Here is a 12,623-nt window from a genome sequence, read left to right on the forward strand (position 1 = left end):
CGGTTGTTCTTTTCCTCTTGAGCTCCCCGGTGTTTGCAAACTGAACACTGACCACTCAGAAGTCATTGACTAGCTTTAGATAGCTCTGTGATTTTTGTTTTTTAATAAAACTTGCTGTCCTTGTCATGACAATATTCTATATAAGACTGTTTAAAACTATTCTGTGCAGCCCTACCAGCCACCGTTCTAACCCTAGTCTGGGAGGGAAGCCCTACCCTGTGGAATGCTAACCATAGCCTGGAGAGCCCCACCTTACTGGGTCAGGGGCTCCTATCCTATTGAACCCTAGCCCCAGGAGCTCGATGCTATTTAATCCTAGATCAAGGAGCTCTATCTTTTTGAACAGTAATCTTAGCCTGGAGACCCTGTACCCTATTGAACTCTAGCAGTTTTTTGGTGGATGCTTGCAGCCCTGCCTTAATAACCCTTAACTCTAGTGCTGGGAGCCCTAACCTTTTAAACACTAGCTCAGGGAGTCCTAGCCCGTTGAAACCTATCTTTATCCCAGGGAGCTCTACCCTTTTAAACCCGAACTGTATCCTGGGGAGCCCTTGCAATCCCAGACCTAGCCCTATCCTGGGAAGCCCTAGCCTATTGAATCTGAACTCTAGCCTAGGGAACCCTAGTCTACTGAACTTTAACCCTAGCCTGGAGAGCCTTTTGCTATTGAACCCTAATCCTATAACCTGAGGAACTGTAGCCTATTGAACCCTAACCGGGAGAGCCGTAGCCTATTGAGCTCTAACACAATCTCAGGGATCTCTACCCTATTAAACAGTAACTCTAATCCAGGAAGCGTACTCTGCTGAAGCCTAACCCTGGTCCCAGGAGCTCTAGGTATTGAACTCTAACCCTAGTCTGGGGAGCTCTAGCTTTGGGAGCGCTGCTCTATTGAACCCTAATCCCGAGAGCTGTACTCTATTGAACCCTAACCCTAACCTGGGGAGCCCTAGTCTATTGAGCCCTAACTCTAGACAGGGAGCCTTTGCAGCTCCAGCCCTATCCCTAGCTGGGGAGCCTTAACCCTAATACTAGCCCAGGGAGCCATAGCCCTTTGAACCCAAATGTGATCTCGGGTATCTCTGCTTTTTTAAACTCTAACCCTAGTTCCGGGAGGTATACTCTAATGAGCTGTACTAGCCTAAAGATCGAAATCTATCCTGGGGACGTGCATCCTTTGTAATCCTATCCCTAGACCAGGGAAGCCTACTGGTCCAAGATCTATTCCTAGCCTGGGGATGCCTACCCTTACTAATGCAAAGTGTACGTGGGGAGTACTAATGTCTCCAGGCCTAATCTGATCCCAGAGAGCCCTACCTTTGGTAACTGTAACCATAGCCTGCTGAGCTTTCCAGCCTCAGGCCTAACCCTAGCCTGGCGAGTCCTACCATCCCCATGAACTTGACAGTATAGCCCTGTACTTGGGAACCCTAAGAGCCTTTCAAGATCCAGGAATGCCTACTGACCCCAGGCCTAAACCTAGCTCAGAGGAACATACCCTTAGTAACCCTACCCTTAGCTCAAGGAGCCCTACTGGCCCCAGGCCAAAACGTAGCCCAGAGACGCCTACTCCTATGAACCCTCACCCCAGTCTGGGAAGCCCTACCCTTAGTAACCATGACACCAGCCTAGGGAGGTCTTAATCCAACAATGTCTGGCCTTACTAACACAAACTCTAGCTGGGGCATCCTAGCATCCTTAGGCCTACATGACCACAGGGAGCCATATCCTTGGTACCCCTAACCCTACTCCAAGAATCCTACTGACCGCAGATCTAACCCTCACCCAAAGAGCCTGACCCTTAGAAACTCTACTCCTAATATGGGGAGTCTAAACCTATCTTGGTGAGAACTACCCTTAGTTACCCTTTCTCTTCCCACAGAGACCCAGGCCCAACCCTAGCCCTTGGAGCCCTATGCTTTGTAAACCTAGTCCTAGTATGGGGGAGCCCAGCAGTCCCAGGCCTAACCCTCACCGGGGGACCTCTCCCAGAAGCAGCCTGAACCCTAGACAGGGGAGCCTTACCCTCAGCAACTCTAATCTTAGCTTGGGAGCTCTACAAGGTGTGGGCCTAACCCTAAACTGGGGTAACTCTTACCCTAGCTCAGGGAGCTACACTGATCCCAGGCCTAAAGCTAGCCTAAGGAGCCCTACTGACTCCGGGCCTAAAGTTAGCCCGGAAGATGCCTACTCTTTGAAACTCTAGCCCTGGGGAGGCCTACCGACCCCAAAGCCTAACCCTAGCCCTGGGGATGCCTATCCTTAGTAACCCTGATACTAACTTGGGGAATCCTACTAACTGCAGGCCTAACCCGAATCTGACGAATCCTACCGTTACTAACACAAACCCTACCTGGGGGAGTCCTACTGTATCCAGGTCTACCTGACCACAGGGAGCCATGTCCTTGGTACCAGGGAGTTCTACTGGCTCCAGCCCTAACCTGGCTCCAAGAAGCCCTATCCTTGGTAATCCTAACCCTAACTCGGCCAGCCCTACCAGCCCCAGGCCTGACCTTAGCCTTAGGAGCCTTGCAAGATCCAGGACTACCCTTACCGCAGACAGCCCTACCAGTATCAAATCTAACCCTAGTCCAGGGAGCCCTATCTGTAGTAACCGTAACCCTAACCTGGGGATCCCTACCAGCTCCCTAACACTAGGCCAGAGGGGCCTTACCCTACCTGGGGAGTCATACGTTGCCCAGGCCTTCCTGACTACAGGGAGCCATGCTCTTGGCAACTCCAGCCTATGGACTCCTACTGGTCCCAGGCCTAACCAGCCCCCAGGAAGTTCTGTCCTTGGTAAACCTAACTGTAGTCCAGGAAGTCCTACCAGCTGAAGGCCTACCCCTAGTCTGTGGAATCCTACCTGCCTAACTCTAGCTTTGGGAGGCCTGTGGGCCACAGGCCTAACCTAACCCAGGGAACCCTACCAATGAAAGGCATAAAACTAGCCTGGAGAGGTCTATCCTTAGAAACCTTAATCTTAGTCTGGGGAGTCCTCCCTGTAGTATGCCTGACGTTAGCCCTGGGAACCCTACCCTAGCCCTCAGTGCCATAACCTTACTAACCCTGATTTAGGTTGGGGAGCCCTAGCAGCCATATGTCTAACCTGATCCCAGGAAGCCCTAGCCTTGGGAGCCCTCACCCTAGCCTGGGGATCCCTCCTGACACCAGGCCTACCTCTCGCCTGGAGAGCCCTACTGTTAGTAACCCTAATCCTAGTTTGGAGAGACCCTACCCTTTGTAACCCTCACCGTAGCATGGGTAGCTCAACTTGCCCCAGGCCTAGCCCTACCCCAGGGAGCCCTGTGGGCCCCAGGTCTAACCTTCACACAGGGAGCCCTACCGTCCCCGAGCCTAACCCTAGCAACTGGTGCCATACTGGCCCTAGCCCTTAATGTAGCCTGGGGACCACTACCATTGGTAACCCTCACCTGAGCCTGAAGATGCCTACACTTACTAAACCTAACCCTACTCTGGTTGTCCTACTCTTCCAAGGTCTATCTGACCATAGGGAGACATACCTTTGATAACCCTAATCCTAGCGCAGGGACTCTTACTGGTTCCTCGCGTAACCTGACCGCATGGTGCCCTACCCTTTGTAACCCAGACATGGGGAGCCCTACCAGTCCCAGGCCTAATCCTAGTGCACGTAGCCTGATGGACTCTTGCCTGTGAAGTACTACTGTCCAAAGGCCTAAAATTAGCCCAGTGAGGTCTACTCTTACCCATGGTAACCATAACCCTAGCTCAGGGAGCTCTAGTCTACTGAACTCTAACTCTAGCTCTGGCCTATTGAACCCTAACCCTAGTTTGGGGAGTTCTAGCCCAGTGGCTCTCAACCTTTCCAGACTACTGTACCCCTTTCAGGACTCTGATTTGTGTACCCCCAAATTACCCCTCACTTTAAAAACTACTTGCTTACAAAACCAGACATAAAAATATTACTGAAAAATTGCTTACTTTCTCATTTTCACCATATAATTATAAAATCAACTGGAGTATAAATATTGTACTTACATTTCAGTGTATAGTGTACATAGAGCAGTATAAACAAGTCATTATATGAAATTTTAGTTTGTACTCACTTTGCTATTGCTTTTTATGTAGCCTGTTGTAAAACTAGACAAATATCTAGATGAGTTGATGTACCCCCGGAAGACCTCTGCATACCCCAGGGGGTACATGCAGAATCACTGCTCTAGCCCATTGAACCCTAACCCTAGTCCCAGGAGTTTTAGCCTACTGAACATTAACCCTACTTTGTGGAGCTCTACCCTATTGAACCCTAGCCTGGGGACCTCTGTCCTATTAAACCCTAAACCTGGACCAGGAAACCATAGCTTATTGTATGATAACCATAGCCTGTGATTCCCTACCCTATTGAACCCTAACACCACATCAGAGATCTCTACCCAAGTGAACCCTAATTCTAATATGAAAAGACTTCTTTTACTGAATCATAACAATATCTCATGGACCATAACCCTAACCTTGAGAGCCCTACCATATTGAGCCCCAGTCCTAGCTCTGGGAGATGCATGCATTTTTGCATGGAGGGGAGCTAGAGAGGAAGAAATGTTCATAGTGAGGGTGGGAGAGTATAAATCTTGAATGAAACTTATAGTTGTGTGGGCAGGAAGTAAAGACTATATCTGTGAGATGTTATGAAAGAATAAATAGCAGGATTTGGTCATAGTCTGGATATTTGGAACAAGATAAAGGGAGGAGTTAAAGGTGGCATCCAGGTTACAAGTCTGAGTGACATGGAGGATGGTGATGTTAACAGCGAGTGAGAGTGGAGAGACTTGGGTAGAAAAGATAAACTCAATGTGAATGAAACTCCTGAAGTTGATGGTGTGCTGAGGAGCGGTAAGAGAGACAGCATGAAATGTGGGATTGGGTAAACGAAGACAGGATTGGAGAGAGAGACTAGCAAATCATCAGGAAAGATGGCAGTGAAAGCTGTGTAAGTGGATGATTTCATCCACAGTAAAGGTTTAGATCACAGATGTCAGATAGAATCTAGCCCGCATGATATATTTGTGGCTTGCATCAGACATTTAGAGTCTCCAAACTCTCTAAAATTTCATTTTTAAAAAGTAAGTTTCTAATTCTTATGGCTAGAGAGGAAACCTTCCAAAAGTAAGGCAAGTGTAGTCAAAGCGGTGATGTCTGCCTGAGTATGCAGACAGCTTGAAACTGACTCAGAGGGATGAACACCATTCATCTGCTTGGAATATCAACTTTAAACTGATAACTGATTGTTTCAGATGAGGGAAATGCGGTAGACCTAATCTATCTAGGCTTCATTAAAGCATTTGACATGATACAACATGGGAAATTATTAGTGAAGTTGGGGAAAATGGTGATTAGTACAGGAACTGTAAAATGCATAAGGAGTGGCTGAAGGAGAAACAGCAGCTTGTTGTGTTGAAAGGAGAACTATGGGATGGAGGAAGGTTACTAGTGGCGTTCCTCAAGGGTCTGTCTTAGGACTGATTTTATTTAATATTTTCATTAATGACCATGGCACAAAATGTAGTAGTGTACAAATGAAATTTGCTGATGACAAGTCAGGAGGCATTGTCAATACAAAGGAGAATTGGAATATTATATGAGAAGAATAGGATAGCCTGGAGGACAGGAATTTTTTCTCTAACTTGGGGACTCATCAGTTGGAAATGACAGAGGAGGATAAAGACCTGGGTGTGTAAGTTGATCATGGGATGACTAATGTAATATGGCTGTGAAAAAGGCTATTTGGATCCTGAGATATATCAGGTGAGGCATTTCTAGTAGAGCTGGAGAACTATTAATACCATCAAACAAGGCACTGTAAGACCTCATCTGGAATATCATGTACAATTCTGGTCACCCATGTTCAGTGAAGATGAATTTAAACTGGAACAGGTGTAGAGATGAGCTACTAGTTGGGTTAGGTAAATGGAGAACTGTTTTAGGAGAGGAGACAAACAAGCCAAGCTCTCTCAAGCCTAGCAAAACAAAGTCTAAGTGGGAATTTGCTTGCTCTCTACAAATACAGAAGGTAGGGGTTAACGCAAGGGTGGGAGAAGAGCTACCTAAGCTAAAGGACAGTGTGTGCATAACAACAAATGGGGATACACTGGCTATGAATAAGTTTAGGGTGGAAGTTAGAAGAAGGTTTCTAACCATTAGGGGAGTAAGATTTTTGGGTTAGCCTACCAATAAGAACGGCGAGGGCAAACAACCGAACTAGTTTAAGATGGAGCTTGCTATGTTTGTGAATGTGATTATATGAGGGGATTGCCTGCAAAAGCAGACGACTGGACTCGATGACCCAGGAGGTCCCTTGTTGTCTTTTGTGCTATGTTTCTGTGTTTAAAGTTCAGCGATGACACTTCAGTGGAACCTGATTCTCCACTGTTTTGCACCTTGTGTAGTCATTTACATTGGTGCAAAATCAGTATAGAATGCTGCCATTCTGAGTTCATAACATTACATCCTTCACTTTGTACTTTCTTTGCACAGGTGTAAATGAATACACAAGGTGTAAAGCAGTGGAAATCAGGGCAGTGGTTCCTGACATTTTCCATTCAACTGTGAGCATGCTGCCACTGTCTGGACCAGTGGAATAAAAGGCTGGCAGCATTGGTGCACTAGGGATCAGAAAAGTGCCGCCTTATTAAGACAGGGATTAGGAGTGTGGATCACAAAAAGTATCAGATTTGTTACATATAAGTTGTGTTGAGACTCACTTAAAAAGGCAAACTCCTGTCACTCTTACATTGTGGAATACGTTATGTGGCAGTTTGGGTTCACTGACTGTACCCATGGAGAAAAGTACTACTCATAAGTCAGGATGGCAGAATCTGGCCCTAAGATTGTGCCCCAACTGCCACGTCTACAACTGGCAGTGTTGCTGTAGGTGTTGGAAACTTACAGCTTCACTTCCTCTACTGTGTATTCATGCTTCTCAGTTCACTCTACTCTTAACTGAGGATCATATTTGTTACCTCCTGAACTGTTAAGAGGAAGTTTTAAGCAGTCTGATTTATCTAATTGCTGTTTTTTTAAATAACAGCTGTTAGTTTTAGAAGTGAAACAAATTAATTAGTTGTTTGCAGTGTTGTTGTAGTCATATACGAGACACATTGTTGTAGCCAGAATACGAGACACAGAAAGTGGGTGAGGTAATGGCTTTTATTGGACCAACTTCTGTTGGTGCAAGAGACAAACTTTTGAACTAGAAGAAGTTCTTCAAGAGATTCATTAGTGGCAGGTGTATTTAGAAGAAATGAAAGGAAATACTATTTCACGCAGCATATAGCTATTGTGTGGAATTCACTGCCACAAGGGGCTATGGGATTAAATTCTGTATCTGGATTTTTAAAAGGGCAGAATAATTTTAGGATTAATAACACTTGACCTGTGGAAGAGGTTTAATATTTCTCTGAAGCATTGGGTGTTGTCCACCATTAGAATTGGGATAGTGGACTTTGGTGGACCACTGGTTTGATCTGACATGTAAAATACTATGTTCCTGTCTAAACTCCTCATAGTTTTACTAGATGATAATTAAGACTTGTTGACATGACCTTTTTGGTCCTGTCTACTCTGGTGTTTGGAATCAGGTTAGCACCTTTTTGGCAAGAAGTTTATTTAAACGTCTCTCCGGATAGGAGTTAACACGGCTTCAAATGTTAATATAGATTATGTCTTAGTCCAGGATGACCTCTCCTCATACTCATTGATTAAAACATAATTGACAGGTTATCCTTTGGGGTCATTGCAGACCTGATGTTGCTGTACTGGTTTTGGCCCCAGGATTGGAAGATACAAAGGTGGCATAAAGCCACCTTTGTCTCATCCTTTGTTCTGTACCAAGCAGAGTTGGACTGAACATGAGGTTTGAGCATATGTGAACTGAACATTTTACAAACAGAATTTAGGGTTCAATCTTGCAGACCTAATTCATGTGACTGGCCCTTTTGGCTTCAGTGGGAATACTTATGTAAGGACTGCAAAATCATGTTCTTATTTAGTACGGAAAATAATTAGTTGCATTTTGGCACAAGGACATTCTTTAAAAGTGGACATCCTGAATAATGCCCAATATTATCTAAATAATCAGGTTCTAGGAGCCACTTGTTTGGAAATACTGTAAATAATGAAGCAAATAGTTTGATGCTTTTCTTGTTCTTCCTACAGCATTGCAAACTTCACTGGTATTTTCCAAAGATAATGGATTACTTGTGTTTGTCCGCAAGTCTCTCAGGATTGAGGAAGTAAGTTGATAAACTTAGTTGTGATTTTTTTTTTTTTTTAAAGAACTGTTGTAATATTTTTCGTTGCTAAGTGAGAGCATACAGGCTTTTTTTTTCTAAAAAGGAACTTGTTTTTTCAGTTTCGAGAGTGCAGGGAAGAAGCTTTAAAATTTCTCTGTGCCTTTTTGGAAAAGATTGGTCAGCACGTTCATCCTTATGCTCATGATATTAAGGTAAGTGAAGGAAAACTTATTTTTAAAAATCTCTGTCAAATACTTTTAACGGTTCTTCAGTGTTTTTAATTTGAACACGAAAGCTTGAAAGATATATAAAAATATGACTAGTACCAGGTTCATGGCTTTCCTTTATTCAGTTCACCCCCCTCATCCCCCCCCCCCAAATGTTTCTAATAGAGCTAAAACAGAAGAGCAGTTTTGGTTTACATATTAATGCAAAAGTGTTAGTATACTTTGGTAGTATTTGTTCAAGTATCTTGGAGCCAGCAGGGTTAGCATATATTTTTCTCTCTCTCAAAAAATGGTAGTTGCTGGGTTTGGGGTTTTTTTAATAATGTTGTACCAGTGAAATATTTGATTTAAATATTTTGAATCCTTCTGCTCCAGTTCGTAACCTTTGAAGTGACTTTTTTAAGGCCTGTTTTTTCACAGGAGTTGTGTACCTGGGTACTATGGGTGCTCATTATTTCTGAAAATGTGTCCCTTAGAGTATGTCTACGGTGCAGTTAAAAACCCATGGCTGGTCCATGCTAGCTGACATGGGCTTGTGGGCCTCAGACTAACGGCTGTTTAATAGCAGTGTAGACATTTAGGACCCTGTGAGGTGGAAGGATCCCAGTGCTTGGGCTGCAGCCCAAGCCGGAATGTCTCCAACACAATTAAACAGCACCTTAGCCTGAGTCCCGCGAGCCCAAGTCAACTGGCACAGGCCAGTGGCGGATGTCTAATTGCAGTGTAGACTACTCTAAGAGTCTAAACTGCTCAGTAGTATCAATTTAACTGGAGATGTTTGTGCCACTGTACTTTTTGAGCCCGTGGTAATAGCCCCCTGCTTAAAAGGAAAGGGGGCTAGTGGCAGATTTGCTGCATGGGGTTCTTTTATTCTAGAACTTGCTTCAGTCTAGATTTACCAAAACTTGGATTTGCTCATTTTTAGGACACACTGCAAAACCAATCTTTTCTTTTGGGTTTGGTTGAGGGATATAAGGTAGTCAAGTGATGGGTTAGTGTTGCTATTTTCTGGGTGAATATTTATTCTAGACTGCATTGGCTTTGTATAAGAAGTTGTGTATTTTTATTCTTGGGCTTTGTACATTTTAAATGTTGTAAATACCTAAAATCATTGGGGAAAGGTATTTTAAAGAAATATCTTAAATTATTTAAATATTTTTAAATCTTCCGTCCTGTTAATGATTATTATGGTCTATTTTTTTCCAACCTAGCTAACTTGTATTAGCGTTTACACAAAAGAAAAGGCTGCAAAATGTAAAATCCCAGCCCTGGAGCTTCTCATTAAGGTAAAACATACTTTATAGTTCATTATTTCTAAGCCTAGAGACTTTTGAGTTATACCATGGCTGCTGTTGAATGTGGCAAACTCAAAAATCTACCATAACAAGGGAGGTTTGGTGGTTTAATTCTGTAGGAGGGGTATTAAAAAGGTATTTCTCTGCCCACAAATCAGTCCTAATCTCTTTTGACCAAATTGCTTTATTAAAGGTGCCATCCCTTAATTTGTGTTGGAAGACATCTTGGATTTTGAGGGCGATCACAGAGTGCATCTTTATTCCCAATTTAAGTGCTGTTCTTTAAAGCAACACTGTCAATTTAAAAATCACACTTCTGTATGAAAATATTAATCTGTTACAGATAACAACTAGGATAATACAACTGAAACATATTTGAGGGGCAAACTTGTTTTATATTTTTTTTTAGTTTTCTTAGTGCATATGATAACATTTTGTATATAATAATTTTTACTGTTTTTCCTGTGTAGTGCATTATGCCCTGATTCTGCAAACACTTATGCATGTGCTTAACTTTACATATGGGAGTAGTCCTTTTGAAGTTAATTCTTCTGTGATTTGAGTGGGCCTTACAGCAACAGGGAGAGAAACACTTTAAAACTAGGTAAACATGCTTATGAAACTGCAGACATTAACAGGTGTCATATCCTAAAACTAATTATAACTCAGTTTTTAAACTGATTACATTTTAAATTGATGGTGCCCTTTTGACCTAAAATTACAGCCAAAATATGTACAAGGAACATAGGAAGTAGAAAAATAGGTGAACTACATATACAATAGGATGAGCACATGCTTTGCATGAGGAAAACACAACAAAACCAATATTTATTGTATAGAAATGGTAGCTTGTCTTTACCTACATCTTATACGATCAGAATACGTATCAATCATCTTTAACTTAACCCGCTAAACCAGTGGGACTACTTGTGCTTAAAGTTAGGTATGTACTTAAGTATCTTTCTGACTTGGGGGCCTTATTTACCTGGGTCCAAGTGGAAAAAAATAAAATAATTGTTTTTCCTCATTTGTGGGTATCTTGTATATATTTCCAGTTGCTTCAAAATTTACGGTCTTCCTTTCTGATGGAAGAATTGAAAGTTGGAGAGATCTTTAACAAATTTTATGGGGAACTTGCTGCAAGAAGTAAAGTGCCTGACACAGGTGAGCCTTAGCTTTTCTAGCAACATTATTACTTATTTTATTTATTATCTTTTAGTATAGTAGAACCTCAGAGTTATGACTACCAGAGTTACAAACTGACTGGTCAACCGCCCATGTCATCTGGAACCAGAAGTACACAATCGGGCAACAGTAGAGACCCTCTACCCCGAAAGCAAATACACTAAAGTACTGTATTAAATGTAAACTATTTAAAAAAAAAATAAAGGGAAAGCTTAAATTTTTTTTGACAAAGTAAGGAAACTGTTTCTGTGCTTGTTTCATTTAAATTCAAATGGTTAAGAGCAGAAATTTTCTTCTGCATAGTAGAGTTTCAAAGCTGTATTAGGTCAATGTTCAGTTGTAAACTTTTGAAAGAACAGCCATAACGTTTTGTTCAGAGTTACAACCAACTTCCATTCCCAAGGTGTTCATAACTCTCAGGTTCTACTGTATTAATATCTTGATGGATTTTTTCCAACAGTAATGTGGGTAAAATAGGAGAAGCTAGGACTTAAAATAAAAACAAAACTTCAAAAATAGTCTTTAATGAATAAATGTAAGTTACATACTAGTAGTAAGACTGCTCGGTTGGGAGTTGGGAAATTATGTATAAATGCATTTGACATTAGTGAATAGGAAAATCATGAAATGTTACTATTTAGTATACTGGCTCTAAATACTGATCAGCTGTCAATATGCTTTTGTAAGACCAATAAAGCAATATCATCATCATCTCCTCTAGAATAAGTAAGTGTCCTCAGAAATATTGACTGTCACATATGGTAGAGCTAGGTATGGGTTTTCTGCTTCATTAGGCCCTGATCCTGCAATGAGCTCTGACCTTGTATAGTCCAGCTCCATGTTAGCAACATTCCATGGACATCAGTGAGGGTGTGCCCACACAGAACTCGTGACAGGAGTCTTAGGCTATATTTATATTAATGTTGCATTTTTAAACTTTCACTGCTGAACTCAACTCCTTGATTAGGGACTTAGAATGTCAAGGTGCTGAGCACCCTGTTTTCTCAAATCCCATTGATTTCAGTCTGAGTTGAGGGTGTGTGGTACCTCATAGGATTGAGCCCTATAATTTAGTATTTAAAACTAGTGGTTTGAATAACTTGAATAAATTAATCTTCACTATATGAGCTGGTGATTAATTTCAAATCCAAGCATGGAAGAATATGTATGTATTAAAGCATTGTTTTACTCTTTCGTTTGCCAGTCATCATGCCAAGATACCACTAGTCTTAACTGCCTAAATAGGTGGGTGGACAAACACACTGACTTTATAATAATGGTGTCTAACTACTGTATAATATGCCACAGAGATCTCAAAGTAAGTGACGCATATATTGATATTTTTTAGTACTGGAAAAATTATATGAGCTTCTTGGAGTATTGGGAGAAGTCCAGCCTATTGACATGGTTGACAATTCTGAGAAATTATTCCGAGCTTTCTTGGGTGAGCTCAGAACACAGGTATGATTGGAACTTCTTGTAGGACTCTGTCAATCAGTTTTCTCTGGTGGGTGTTGAATTACCATTCATCCCAAGATGGTTGGATACTTCATTTAACCAGATAATTATAAAACACAGTTTGAACAATTTTATTGTTAATAGCTGTCAAGTTTTGTTTTCTCTGGTTACAAGGTCTTGGGTAGATT

The 12,623-nt window shown here is 42.1% G+C and overlaps 1 protein-coding gene across 1 annotated transcript in view; it reads left to right on the forward strand.

Annotated features, from left to right (window-relative positions):
- The window catches only part of PRKDC (protein kinase, DNA-activated, catalytic subunit), a 154,490-nt gene that overhangs the window by 1,129 nt on the left and 140,738 nt on the right, over window positions 1-12,623 (forward strand). Inside the window, exons 2-6 of the mRNA XM_073331241.1 lie at window positions 8,194-8,270; window positions 8,390-8,482; window positions 9,709-9,783; window positions 10,848-10,956; window positions 12,326-12,438. Of these exons, the coding sequence (XP_073187342.1) occupies window positions 8,194-8,270; window positions 8,390-8,482; window positions 9,709-9,783; window positions 10,848-10,956; window positions 12,326-12,438 (467 nt within the window). The remainder of the gene's footprint in view (window positions 1-8,193; window positions 8,271-8,389; window positions 8,483-9,708; window positions 9,784-10,847; window positions 10,957-12,325; window positions 12,439-12,623) is intronic.

Source organism: Lepidochelys kempii, chromosome 2, assembly GCF_965140265.1.
Source record: "Lepidochelys kempii isolate rLepKem1 chromosome 2, rLepKem1.hap2, whole genome shotgun sequence".
Classification (NCBI taxonomy): domain Eukaryota; kingdom Metazoa; phylum Chordata; order Testudines; family Cheloniidae; genus Lepidochelys; species Lepidochelys kempii.